This window comes from Gossypium arboreum, chromosome 7 (assembly GCF_025698485.1).
Source record: "Gossypium arboreum isolate Shixiya-1 chromosome 7, ASM2569848v2, whole genome shotgun sequence".
NCBI lineage: Eukaryota > Viridiplantae > Streptophyta > Magnoliopsida > Malvales > Malvaceae > Gossypium > Gossypium arboreum.
The window spans coordinates 3,672,953-3,685,416 of record NC_069076.1 but is presented as its reverse complement, the minus strand read 5'-3'; the positions used below and the strand labels follow the sequence as shown (position 1 = coordinate 3,685,416).

The window sequence follows — 12,464 nt, the reverse complement described above, 5'->3', positions numbered from 1 at the left end:
ATAACTACTTTATTTATATCAATTTCGCATACATCAAAAAAATGAAAATTAAAGAACAGAAAATATGGTCATGTAGTATGTCCATCTTCTGAATATTATTTATAAAATATTATTTATATTAAATTATGATTCAAAAATTTTATTTATAAAATATTATTTATATTATATGTTATATATTATATAGATTTTTATATAAAAATAAATGTGTTGTTCACCTACATTCAGAAAGGTAGTATTTATAAAACATTAAAATTATTTAAATCCGTTTAAATCACTTTGACCTGAACCAATCCAGACAAAAAAAAAAAATTCAAGCCCCATAAAAATTGATTTCAAAAGGTCTGCGCAAGAGAAAATCCGAATTTAAAAATATTCGAACTCGAGCTTAAAAAAAATACAAATCCAAACTGGTTCAAATTAAAAAATTTCCAACATGAAATAATCCTTTATTTGGCAACTAAACAAACAATAACAGTTGGTTTCAACGGTCAATCATTTTTCCCGGACAAAAGCACTTTCCATTTCCTTTTCTTCTTCTTCTTCTTCTTCTTCTTCCCTGTTAAATCATCATCATATTAGTTGGGTTTTTCGTATGGATTTTATTAGGACAGAGTGATATGGTAATGTTTTTCTAAATCTAATAACATTTCAACATTACCTGTGTCAGATATATGTATATACAGGTATATATATCTCTGACACTCGTCCTAACTCATCATCATCGTTCATATCAATCCTGATAAGGTATTATTCTTCATCTTTGGATCTTAATTGAATATGGAGGATTGTTCTTATAATTGTCTATGTCAATAGATCCTCATAATTGGGTTTTCTTTGATTTCATGTGGGGTTGTTTTTTATTACATTAATTAATTAATAGGTTGGACCTTAAGGAATTTGATTTCAATTTTTAATTATTTGTTATCATGAAATTTTTTTCCCATTTTTTAAAAATCTCAGGTTTGCATTGCAAGGTTTTTTTTTTTTGTGAACCTTGTGGAAATCCAGTCCTAGAGCAAATTTCTGGAAAAAATGACTGCAATTGTAAATCCATTTCCCAGAGTACAAAGGAATTTGAAAGGGTTTATAAGAGTGCTCAAGTTTGCTGCTTGTGAATGGATTCTAATCTTTTTATTGTTCATTGATGCTGCCTTCTCTTACATGGTCACAAGTTTTGCACAGTACTGTGAATTGCAAATCCCTTGCATTCTATGCTCTCGGCTTGATCATGTTTTCGGCAATGCAAAAGATGGATTCTATCGGACTCTGTTTTGCCGAAGTCATAGATCAGAGATTTCATTCTTGCTTTCCTGCAACATCCATGACAAGCTCGTCGATAGCAGTGGCATGTGCGATGAATGTCTCGCGTCGCATGTCGAGGGAAATGAATCAAACTCCGATATGAAGAGACTCGTTTCAGGAAATTTGGGTTATGATGGAAATTGTTGTTCTCAAGTAGATGAGGATCTTACATCTGCCTACAAATTCACACGGTTGTGCCTATGCTGTAATAAACCATGGATTCCAAGACCAAGTTCCAATAGATCACTTCTCCTGAAATCATCCACGTCGGTTTCGAAGCCCAGCATTCCTTTGCCTCGTAGCTTAAGTCCTATAAATGACTTGAAGAAGATGAACGACACGGTTCCTAGGAAAACTGGATTTGAGCACTTGTCTCACGTAGGAGACACTGAGGTGAAGATCAGTTCTGAATCCAAATCCGCGTTCCCGGCTACTGATAACGATACTGGCGATAGCATAAATCGTAATATAAACGAGAACAAAAAAGAACAGGCTGATGATCCTAATGAATCTCTTGATCTTAGATGCTTGGTTCCAGAGATCGAGAATGTGCTCAGTGAGCATAAAGTGAAGGCTAATTTTAATGAACTACCTGAGCTTATTTCTCTAGATAATTATCCTCCTACATCCTGTCTTATGGAAGTTCCAAGTTTCAGTGCCTCATTATTAGCAGCTGATTTTATTTCTCAGGTTGATGCTTCCAATTCAATTAATGCTAAGGATGTTCCTCTTGAACCAGATAATGAAAATGTTTCTGTCAATAAGAATGATGAGATCTTGAAGTTGATAAGTACGACAACCGGAGCTTGTTTCGAAACCAATCAAGTTGCGGATGATACTGCCATGCTAAATTCGACCGATGGAGATCCGAGTGAACCTGAGTTTGTAACAAAACATATGCTAACAAACAATAATGGAGTTAATGAAGATCATAAGTCATTGCCAGTGGAGACTGTTTTTGAACCAAGTAAAACTGAGAGTGATGAAATCTCTAAGTTGATAAGCTCGTCAACTCAAGCTGTTTTCGGAACTGACCGACTTGAGGATGATACCGCCATCGTAAATTCAACCGATGGGGATCGGAGTGCGGTGCAGGAGCTACCAGTCTGTGGTGAAGAAAAAAGTGCATCCGAGTTTGTTACTGAACCTACGAATGGAGTTAATGGAGAAGTTAAGTCATTGCCGGGGCAGAGCACTTCTAGAGAAGGGATTCATTTATCATTGAACAACTTAAGTCCTGAGTTACAAGATCGTGCAGTTGAATTGCTAAGATCCGAATCCAACTCCGAAGAGGTTCGGAATCTTCAGAACCTGTTCTTTGAAGCAATAAATGACTCGCCTGGCCTCAAATATTTCGAAGAAAGCAGCGTCATCGACGGCGAAAATCCACTTGATACGCTGAAACAAGAAGTTGACAATTACAGGAACTACATAAATGCATTATCCAAAGAACTAGATGAAGAAAGGAATGCTTCTGCAATTGCTGCAAATCAGGCAATGGCTATGATCACAAGGTTGCAAGAAGAAAAAGCAGCACTCCGTATGGAAGCCCTGCAGTACCTAAGGATGATGGAAGAGCAAGCCGAATTCGATGTTGACGCCTTGGAGAAAGCTAACGATCTTCTGACTGAAAAAGAGAAAGAAATACAAGATTTGGAAGCAGAGCTTGAATATTACAAATATAACTTCCCTGATGAAACATCGGAAGAGACCGAACCCGAGGCGAACATCAACTTAGACAAGGAACATGTTTCTATGGAGAACAACACAAGCACATGTTCCAAGCAAGATGATATGAAATATCCCTTGGAAACAATGTTGCCCGAGGCTAGTACCGTCGTTGACGATCATCCCGTAGTCATAACCGCATGGTCGGAAATCGAAGATGAGAAGTCGTACATCTCTCAGTGGCTACAAAAGTTGGAGAAGAAACTTAACATGCTTGCTCAGTATGGGACATCATCGCCACAAAACTCTGATGGAGGCCGAGAAGAAAAGGATCATACACCAGTACAGGAAGCTTCATCAATAGCTAATGGAACCGGTGTTTTCCAAGAAACTTCAATAAGCAAAGATGAAGAAGAAAATGGTGATACGGTTTCCAATGGGCAGGAAGGTTCAGAAGATTGTGGAGAAATTAGCTTAGATGCTCTTGAAAATGAAATTGCAGAACTTAATGAGAGGTTGGAAGCACTTGAAACTGACTGTAGTTTTCTTCAACGTTCTCTAAATGCTCTCAAAAATGGAAAAAAGGGGCTGCTATTAATTCAAGAGATACTTCATCTGTTACGAGAAGTAAAGAAATTTGGGTTAAAGACAATGAACCTTTCTGTTTTATGAGCTCAATGTGGACAGACTGCGTATCATCATTACAGAAGGTAAGCATTTTATTAACTCATCCATGTTCTTAAGGAAATAGTGTCTGAATCCTTACGCTGACCATTTTACTGTCTTTCAGATGTGTCCCAAATTGAGGGCAACTGACCAGAAGCAGAAGCGAGGCATGTCAGCATGAGATATGAAACAAACATTGCAGAACACAGAACTGGTTATCTCTCAGCTTATAAAGAAAATGGGAGTTGTCATAGAAAGGTACCACCTCAGGTGATCGGTCATGGGAGTAATTACTTACCATTGTTTTTTTTTTTTTGACAAATACTTACGATTGTTTTCTTTCTTCTCTCTTGGTGGGTTTTTTCCTTTTTACTGGTTGCCACTTGGGAAGACGGTTACATTTGTGGCCTTTTTTTTTTCCTGAAACACTGTTTTATCAAGTTGTAAACTGAGGAGATTCTTTTATTCTTATTTATTTCTACTTTTCTTGGCTTTTTTACACCAATATTACAAAAAAAACATATTAAATTTGAAAATAGGTTGGATGCTTGATTATATACGAAAATGATAGAGATGGGGTGGTGGAGAGTGGTGGATAGGTGCCACCACCACCCTAAAGCTGTCATTTTCAGTTTTTGTCATTTGAAAATATATATATATTTTAATAGGTGATGTCATGTTGATAGGCGGCACCTAAAGTTCAGGTTTAGTATATATCCGTTGATATATACGAGTATAGCATTTGGGGATGGTGCCATATCAATAGGCGGCACCAGTGACCCCTATCTTATAGGCAACATCGGTGAAGTAAATTTGGGGGCCTTATAACCATGGTTCTTTGTAGAGAAGAAGAGAAGTAGTTTAAAAAAAAATAAAGATAGCAAAAGGGAAGAAGAGAGGGAGAGGATAAAAAAAGAAAGGATAGTAGAGAAGAGAAAGGTGAAGATATGTTTTTTTTTTTAATAAAGGGATTAGAAATGTAATTTTTATTGTGAAGGTATTTTGTTACTAATTTGTTTAGTTTGATGTTTGTTGTGATTTGTTATAAATGTAATTATTTATGTTGTTTTTAATTTATTTTAAAGTTACTTTGTTAGTAATTATTATAAATTAATTGTTAGTTAGTGATGACAATAAATGAAAATAGATAAATACTAAAATTCGGAAAAAAAAAACTTATTTTCTGTTATAGATATTGGAAGAAATGACAATAAATCTGATATTATTTGATGAAATAACAACCTCAGCACAAAGGAAAAAAGTTGATAGAATGATGAGAGAAATGCAAGATTATAGAATGAAATCTGAAGAAGACATCTTCAACACCTTATTACTGTAAGTCAAAAGATATAAGAAGTGTTATGGAAAGATCATAAACTAATTAGAAAGAATAAAGTGTAATATTTGACCCTTAGAGAGACATTAATAGAATGTTAGCATCAACAACTTTGGAAGACATTGGTACCACGAACTTATTGGAATATAGTTATATACTACGTGAAGTTTATAATCTCTTATGGAGTAAGAAAAATAGTGAGACAAAGTATAAGTTCACGAAAGTTGATTGGGAAGCAAAATGTCTTTGACATGCTATAGATGGATAAATTAGTTGTTAGGAAATTACCAAGAGAATTTATAAATTCAATACTTGTTTTAAAGATAAAAGAGGAAGAAGATCTTGAGGAATTTCCAACTTGGATTGTAAAAGATGAATTTGAAGAGAACTAAAAATTTAATATAAAGAATTTCCTAGAGGAAGATATAGAATTGGAGAAGGAAGAAAACCTAGAAATGAGTTTAAGTAGTTAAATGCAAAGATAAAGTAAAAGTTAGAGACTAGAGAATGTGAAAAAAAATGAGTAAATATGGTTGTACATATACGAAATGAGAACTTAATGCTGATATAATGTTAATCTTATGAATAAAAAGTTTTTCATATTGATATAATATTGGTCTTTTTTTTACAGTTTATTTTTTTATTAAAGTAACTTTTTTACTGTTCGAAATTATATTGAGAATTTTTATTTTTTTAACAGATTTAGTATTGAAGATGGATAATTAGTTTTTCGCATGCGTTTATTTCGATAGAGTAAATCTGACCACAACAATTGGATGTACATTTGAATGTCACCAACAAATAGCAATGAGATTTAATAGAAATATCTCGTTTGATGATACGAAAGGAATGAATAGTGCAAAAATTGTTAGACATTGTGGTAAAAGGATCTCGAAACTTTTCTATAAGTTTCCAGTTTCGATAGATCCCATTAAATTCATCGAGATGAAACTTCTAGACGATGGAGACAGTGGTCGCTCTTTATTGTGGGAATCAGGGCGACCAAAATGCACCAGTTCAGTTACTTGCTGAGTTAGTTAATGTGGAGAGAACTGAAGATCTCACTCCATTAGGTGAAGAACATGGAGCTCAAGAGCCGTGTTTGATGGTTCCAATATCGTATGTTTATAGTTAATCGACTGTATGTGGAATCGATATTAATCTTAATGTTGCACCCGAGACTGATGCGATTGGTGATGATGGATGCGGTAGTAGTGATCCTTTTGATCATGAGGTCGATAGTGATAGTAATCCCAATATGGACGAGGTTTCGGATGATATTGACAATAAAGGTGTGAATGATAATAGAAATGTTAACGCGTCTTCATTCGGGAGCTAGATTCGACGTATTGTAATACAGAATAATCTTGGGGCATGCATGTCGCTTATAGACCCTGATGCGACGTATACAACCAAGTTCCCGAAATATCCTGATATATTACCTGCTCACCTTATGACCGTAGATTCTGATCCTAATGAGTTGTTCGTGGGCCAAAAATTCAAAAGCAAGGAAGAGTGCATATTTGCCATTAAGCGGTATAGCATGAATGTGTCAGTGGACTACAAAGTCGCCGTGTTTAAACCAACATTATATATTGGGGAGTGTTGGAGGTCGATGAAAGGCTACAATTGGTGGGTACGAGTCAAGAATGGCATTCGGTAAAGAGCCCAAGACTGCAGCAATATGAGGCATCCACCTATGTCCACGGCAGAAGGCTTTGTCATCCGACAAAACTCGCTATACAACATAGTTAGTACTACGGAACCCCAACTATAAGAATAAACATTACGCAAATAAGTTAATAGGGGTAAGTACATCAAATGGATCTTATTGTTGTTTACATTTGGCATGAATACACCCCCTATAATGTGCATAATGTATGTTCGAGTGGTACACATCACCTCCCACTCAGTGGAATTAATTGATAAATGCTTAAAATTGGCCTTCATCTATGAAAACCTCAAACTTATAAATTTTGGCTCAACATCACCGGGCGAGACTCCTAGTAGGTTATGACAAAGGGCAGTCGGCTCAGAGATCGTACTTATTCCCGTTACTACACTCCCATCGATTGGGAGCCCAAGTTGCAGTGCAACATCCTCTAAAATGATAGTGCACTCCCCCCATCAAGAAAATGGAGATAGAATTAGAGTTAAGGTGTTCAAACGATTAATTAGATCAATAATTAATTGAACCATTAACAAAATGATGACAATTTGTGCCAAATGATAAATGGTAGAAGATTAGTATTTGGTGGGATAGATGGATACTAGAAATTAAGAATCCAAGAATAATTGATAATTCTCAGATATTACCAACAAAAATGCCTAAAATCAAAAAAACAGAAGAAGAAATTTGGGATTTGTCTATTGTAGAGTAGTAATTGGATTATGAGTTCCTGAATGTAATTCAAAGAATTCTACTATATGATGTTGAAAGAGAAGACTGTGTGATTTGGCCTCATAATGCATAAAAGGGATATTGGTTGTTGAGGAATGATAAAAAGGAAAGAACTTCAAATAAAGCCTCTTCATCTCATATATAGTGGATGACAAGGTCTAGCTAGCAGATCATATGGAATAATCTGAGTTTGCCAAGTATAATTTTTGTCTTGTGGAAATGCATGTTGTAATAGCTATTCCTTCTAGATTAGGTATAGTCTTGTTTGTGTTGTGTGCAATGAGTTTGGGTGGGATTGAGTGAGAGGGGTTTGGTTTAAGGTCAATTATGTTTTGAGGGATCAGATTGGGAATATGAATAGTTGGTTGATTGATACTTTAAAAAGTAAAGGAAATATAGGGATGAGATAGAAAACACGAAGATTAGAATGTCAGTGGATTAAATATTTGTAATTTTTGGATGATCCAAATCTGAATTCATAAATATGTCTAAAAATATGAATTCGTTTATTATTTGCAAGTTATTCAAGTATTATTATCGGAATCCAAATCAGAATTAAATATCATTATCCATTCGGGTATCCAAATATGCAAAAATTGAATCTATTAAAACTAAAATTTTAAAAATAAGTTAAAATCAAACAAAATTTATTTAAATCTATAATGTCATAGATATATATAGGGCTACATATCATTAATAATCTAGCCTAATTATATAATGTTATAATTATATATATATTATAATCTATCATAAAACTAATTACATGTTTTTTCCATTATTTTTCCATTATTTTCTTGTTTTTTTTTTACTGTTTTATTGTCATTTCAATATTATGTTATTATTATTTTATTGTTATTGTTTAGATATTGTATAACTCTTATTTATTATTAATTTTACTACTATTTTACAAAGATTTGCATGTTAAGTTATATCTATCATAGTGCTATTCAAGTATAAAGATTTTTTTTAATTTATTTTCAATTTGTTGAGAAAATTTTATTTTAATGTTTTGTGTTTGTAATGTATTATATATATTTAAAATTATATAAAAATTAATATAAGCGGGCTAGACTTGAATAAAATTTTATACCTATTTTTCGAGTAAAATCAAGATTAGACCTATCAAACAATTTTATCAACAAATTTAAATTTTATTAGAAAAAATTAAATATTTTATAATCAGATTTAGATATCTAAATTAATTAATCTACTCGAAAATCCACAATAACTAATAAATTTAACATCTAAATTCGTAAACTTTAAATCATACATCCACGAATATTGGAATTCGAAATATGAATTCCCAACCTTATCCAAAATCACTATCCTAAATGAAACAAAAAGCATGTCCCACTTCTAGAAAAGGAAAAGAACAGAGATAAAGAAATTCATGCACCCAACTAAAAACACGATATTCAAAGTCAAAAGTTTTGTCAAAATAGTTTAAAATATATTTCAGCCGGAGGCGAAGTCAAGAGGGTAAAAATTAAATTGTAATTTTTAAAAAATTAAATTAAAATTTTATCATTTTTAAGGGAGGTCAAAATGTAATTTTACCTTTACTAATTTAAAATTTTTAAAATTTTAAAAGGTTTAAATAGAAAATTTTTTATTTTAAAGAGAGTCAGGGTCCCCGCCAGTCTCCCTGATTTTAGGGCATTTGAACCCATACAGGGGCGAAATTAAATTATAATTTTTAAAAGGTTAAATCAAAATTTTATTATTTTTAGAGGAGCTAAAGTGTAATTTTACCTTAATTAATTTAATATTTTAAAAAATTTAAAGAGCCAAAATAAAAAAAAAATCTATTTTAGGGGATCGGGCCCTTGCTAACTCCCTTAGATTCGCCCGTAAACTCACAGTCTCTTACATTAAAAACAATACTTATACCAATCAAACTAAAACTCAAATCTCTAACTATTTCTTTTATAACTTCTAATCATTCCCTAAATATTTACTTTTCTTTCAAAAAAAAAATAGAGTAATTAACGTATCGCTCTCTTAAGTTTTATTTTGTACGTCTCACTCCTTTATTCGATCACGTCACTAAAAAAAATCAAAGTCTAGAAGATAAACCAAGAAAAATACTGGGTTTTTGCCTTAGCGGTTTATGCATCTGCCAATGGCATTAAAAGTGATGGTACGTCTTTGCTTACGTTTATAATATCATTCGCCACCTTGTTATTAAAATAATACATGTTCACACTTCTTTTAGGGGTCAACAGGTTGTTAATAAAATAAAATTCCCTTCTTACTTTTCTCAAAATCAAAATTTGAAGACTATCTAATCATTACACAAATACAGCTAAGTTTAATAATATATAAATTCAGTGTTAATAATATATATAAAAATAATAATAATATAATTTAATAATATAAAATATAAAAAATTTGATAAGATTTACAAGTAATTTAAGTCAAGTATTATTAAACTCGATGATTTTCAAAACAAATTTAAAACTTTTTTGTAATTTACATTTACACCCATGTTTTGAAATCTAATTTGTTGTATTTCTTGTCTTTTTCTTTTTATTCCTCATCTTCCCTCATCCGTGAAGAAATGCTGAGGTCTTACACGTTTTAAATTATTAAATATGAAAGCAATTATTTAATATGGTGGATGAAAATATATAATTAACTATAATTATTATTTTTAATTAATATTTACATGCACCAACTAATCAAACCTGACATATTATATTGTTTGGGGTTAAATATAAGTTATTAATTAAGTTAGAAATTATTAAAAATTCTTTATAAAATAATAAATATTAGTTAATATTTCTCACTTGGTCCTTCAAATTATTTTGATCCATATTAGTGATGGTTTTTTTTCAATTTGGTCCATGGATTTTGTTGAGGTTATAATTTTTATTTATTGAATTTTATATAATTATTTTAAAATTTTTAATTTTAAAATGTTATGAAATCTAAATTTAAAGATTAAATTAAGAAAAAATTAGTAAAGTTGCTAAATCTTATTTTCTTTCTAAATCTTTCTATAGTTTACCGTTTTTGGATTTTTTTTTTTTTGGAAATGACATAATATTTTTAATTATCATATTTAAGAAAATTGGGTTCCAGATAATCCGTACAACACGTTTTTTCGTCTATATATTTGGAGATTCTATGATGAAGCGAAATCTCAAAGTCATTAGCACCATGATGTTTACTCAGCTGTTTACTTCCTTGTTGCTTTTCGCTCTTCCGTTTTTAATCTTAACCATCATCAGAAGAACGTCGAAATCCCAGAAATCAGCCTCATCTCCTCCAAATATCCCCAAATCTTACCCAATAATCGGTTCCTATTTTGCTATCAAATCCAATCGAGAAAACCGTGTGCAATGGACTACCGAAATCCTCCAGAGTTCTCCCTCTGCAACTTTCACCCTCCACAACTTATTTGGTAGCCGCCAGATTTTCACTGCCAACCCCGCCAATGTCCAGCACATGCTCAAGACCCATTTCTTAAACTACCATAAGGGCCCTTTCTCCAGGGACGTTCTCTTCGATTTTCTCGGCCACGGCATCTTCAACGTCGATGGCGAGTCTTGGAAGTTCCAGAGACAAGTTTCTAGCCACGAGTTCAACACCAAGTCGCTTCGTAAATTCGTGCAAACCGTGGTTGATACCGAGCTTCACGACCGTTTGATTCCGATGTTATTTGATGCTGTTGTCGATAAGTCCGTGCTTGACTTGCAAGATATTCTTCAGAGATTCGCTTTTGACAACGTTTGTAAGATCGCTTTTGGGTTTGACCCTGCCTGTCTTTTGCCTTCTTTACCGTCGGCGCAGTTTGCTGAAGCGTTTGAAGATGCTACTGATATAAGTAGCAGAAGGTTTCGTGCTTTTCTTAGCATAGCTTGGAAAATCAAGCGATTTTTCAACGTGGGATCGGAGAAAAGATTCCATACTGCGGTCACTCAAGTCCGTGATTTCGCGAGGAAGATTGTAAGGGAAAAGAAACAGGAGCTGGTTGATAATTCGTCTTTGGAATCTATTGATCTGTTGTCGAGGTTCTTGACCTCAGGCCATACGGACGAGAATTTCGCGACGGATATTGTCATCAGCTTCATACTTGCCGGCCGTGACACAACATCGGCTGCTTTGACGTGGTTTTTCTGGTTATTACACAAGAACCCTGAAGTTGAAAAGGAGATTCTCAAAGAAATCAAAGAGAAATCCGGTATGCCGGTGTTTGAGGAAGTTAAAGACATGGTTTACACACACGCTGCTCTTTGCGAGTGCATGAGACTGTACCCTCCAGTCCCATTGGACAGCAAAAAGGCGGTGGACGACGATATTTTACCGGACGGGACAGTTGTGAAGAAAGGAACGGTGGTGACGTATCATCCTTACGCGATGGGGAGGATGGAGAAGATATGGGGATCGGATTGGGCAGAGTTCAAGCCAGAAAGATGGTTGCAGAGAGATGAGGCGGGGAAATGGAGCTTTGTGGGGAGAGATCCATATACTTACCCAGTGTTCCAGGCGGGACCCAGGGTTTGTTTGGGGAAGGAGATGGCGTTCTTGCAGATGAAAAGGGTGGTGAGTGGCGTTCTAAGGCAGTTCAAGGTGGTGCCGGCAGTGGAGGATGGGTTTGAGCCTTCGTTAGTTGTTTATCTAACATCGAAGATGAAAGGTGGGTTCCCAGTCAGGATGGAGGAAAGAGAAGATCTCGATTGAGCTAAAGCGTCATGTTTAATGTGCCAATCACTGATTTTCAATTATTTTGTTTTACGTCGTTTTGTTCCAATTGTCATAATAGCTAAAATTTGGATAAAATTATTTATAATCCTTTTTAACATTTAAATAAAAATATACATTTAAATTTATATTTTTCTATATTAATAATAATATCAATATTAATTGAACTATAATTTAATAATCTTAAATTAAAATATTTGAACTTATATACAAGTTTATGTAAAAGAAAATTAAAAGAAAGTTATCCAAACAATTCAACTTAACTATCAATCAACCGGATTTCTTTAACTAATAAAGTGACATATAAACATACATGCAACCATATATGTTGATAAAGGATAATTGTATTTGTCGAAACCATTTTTATGTTTTGAAAAACGTGGA

The 12,464-nt window shown here is 33.4% G+C and overlaps 2 protein-coding genes across 3 annotated transcripts; both read left to right on the top strand.

Annotated features, from left to right (window-relative positions):
• Positions 1–500: 500 nt before the first annotated feature.
• LOC108480049 (myosin-binding protein 1-like) lies at positions 501–6,918 on the top strand. Of its 2 annotated transcripts, XR_008285932.1 has the most exons (4): positions 507–744; positions 961–3,680; positions 3,761–3,894; positions 5,673–6,918. XR_008285932.1 is itself a non-coding variant. In XM_053031107.1 (3 exons), exon 2 carries the CDS (start codon positions 1,033–1,035, stop codon positions 3,640–3,642), a length of 2,610 nt encoding a protein of 869 aa, XP_052887067.1. In that variant the 5' UTR covers positions 501–744; positions 961–1,032; the 3' UTR covers positions 3,643–3,680; positions 3,761–4,107. The 2 variants fall into 2 exon arrangements, 1 of the variants encoding a protein (XP_052887067.1); XM_053031107.1 differs by lacking the exon at positions 5,673–6,918 and having other exon boundaries at positions 501–744; positions 3,761–4,107.
• A 3,569-nt stretch (positions 6,919–10,487) lies between these two features.
• Positions 10,488–12,208, top strand: LOC108480034 (cytochrome P450 94A1-like). The gene has a single exon (XM_017782935.2). The coding sequence runs from the start codon at positions 10,503–10,505 to the stop codon at positions 12,057–12,059; it is 1,557 nt and encodes a 518-aa protein (XP_017638424.2). The 5' UTR covers positions 10,488–10,502; the 3' UTR covers positions 12,060–12,208.
• Positions 12,209–12,464: the final 256 nt, after the last annotated feature.

What these genes read in the sequence shown, in the direction of transcription:
- LOC108480049 (XM_053031107.1), top strand. Translation starts at nt 1,033, where the DNA reads ATGACTGCAATTGTAAATCCATTTCCCAGAGTACAAAGGAATTTGAAA.
- LOC108480034 (XM_017782935.2), top strand. Translation starts at nt 10,503, where the DNA reads ATGATGAAGCGAAATCTCAAAGTCATTAGCACCATGATGTTTACTCAG.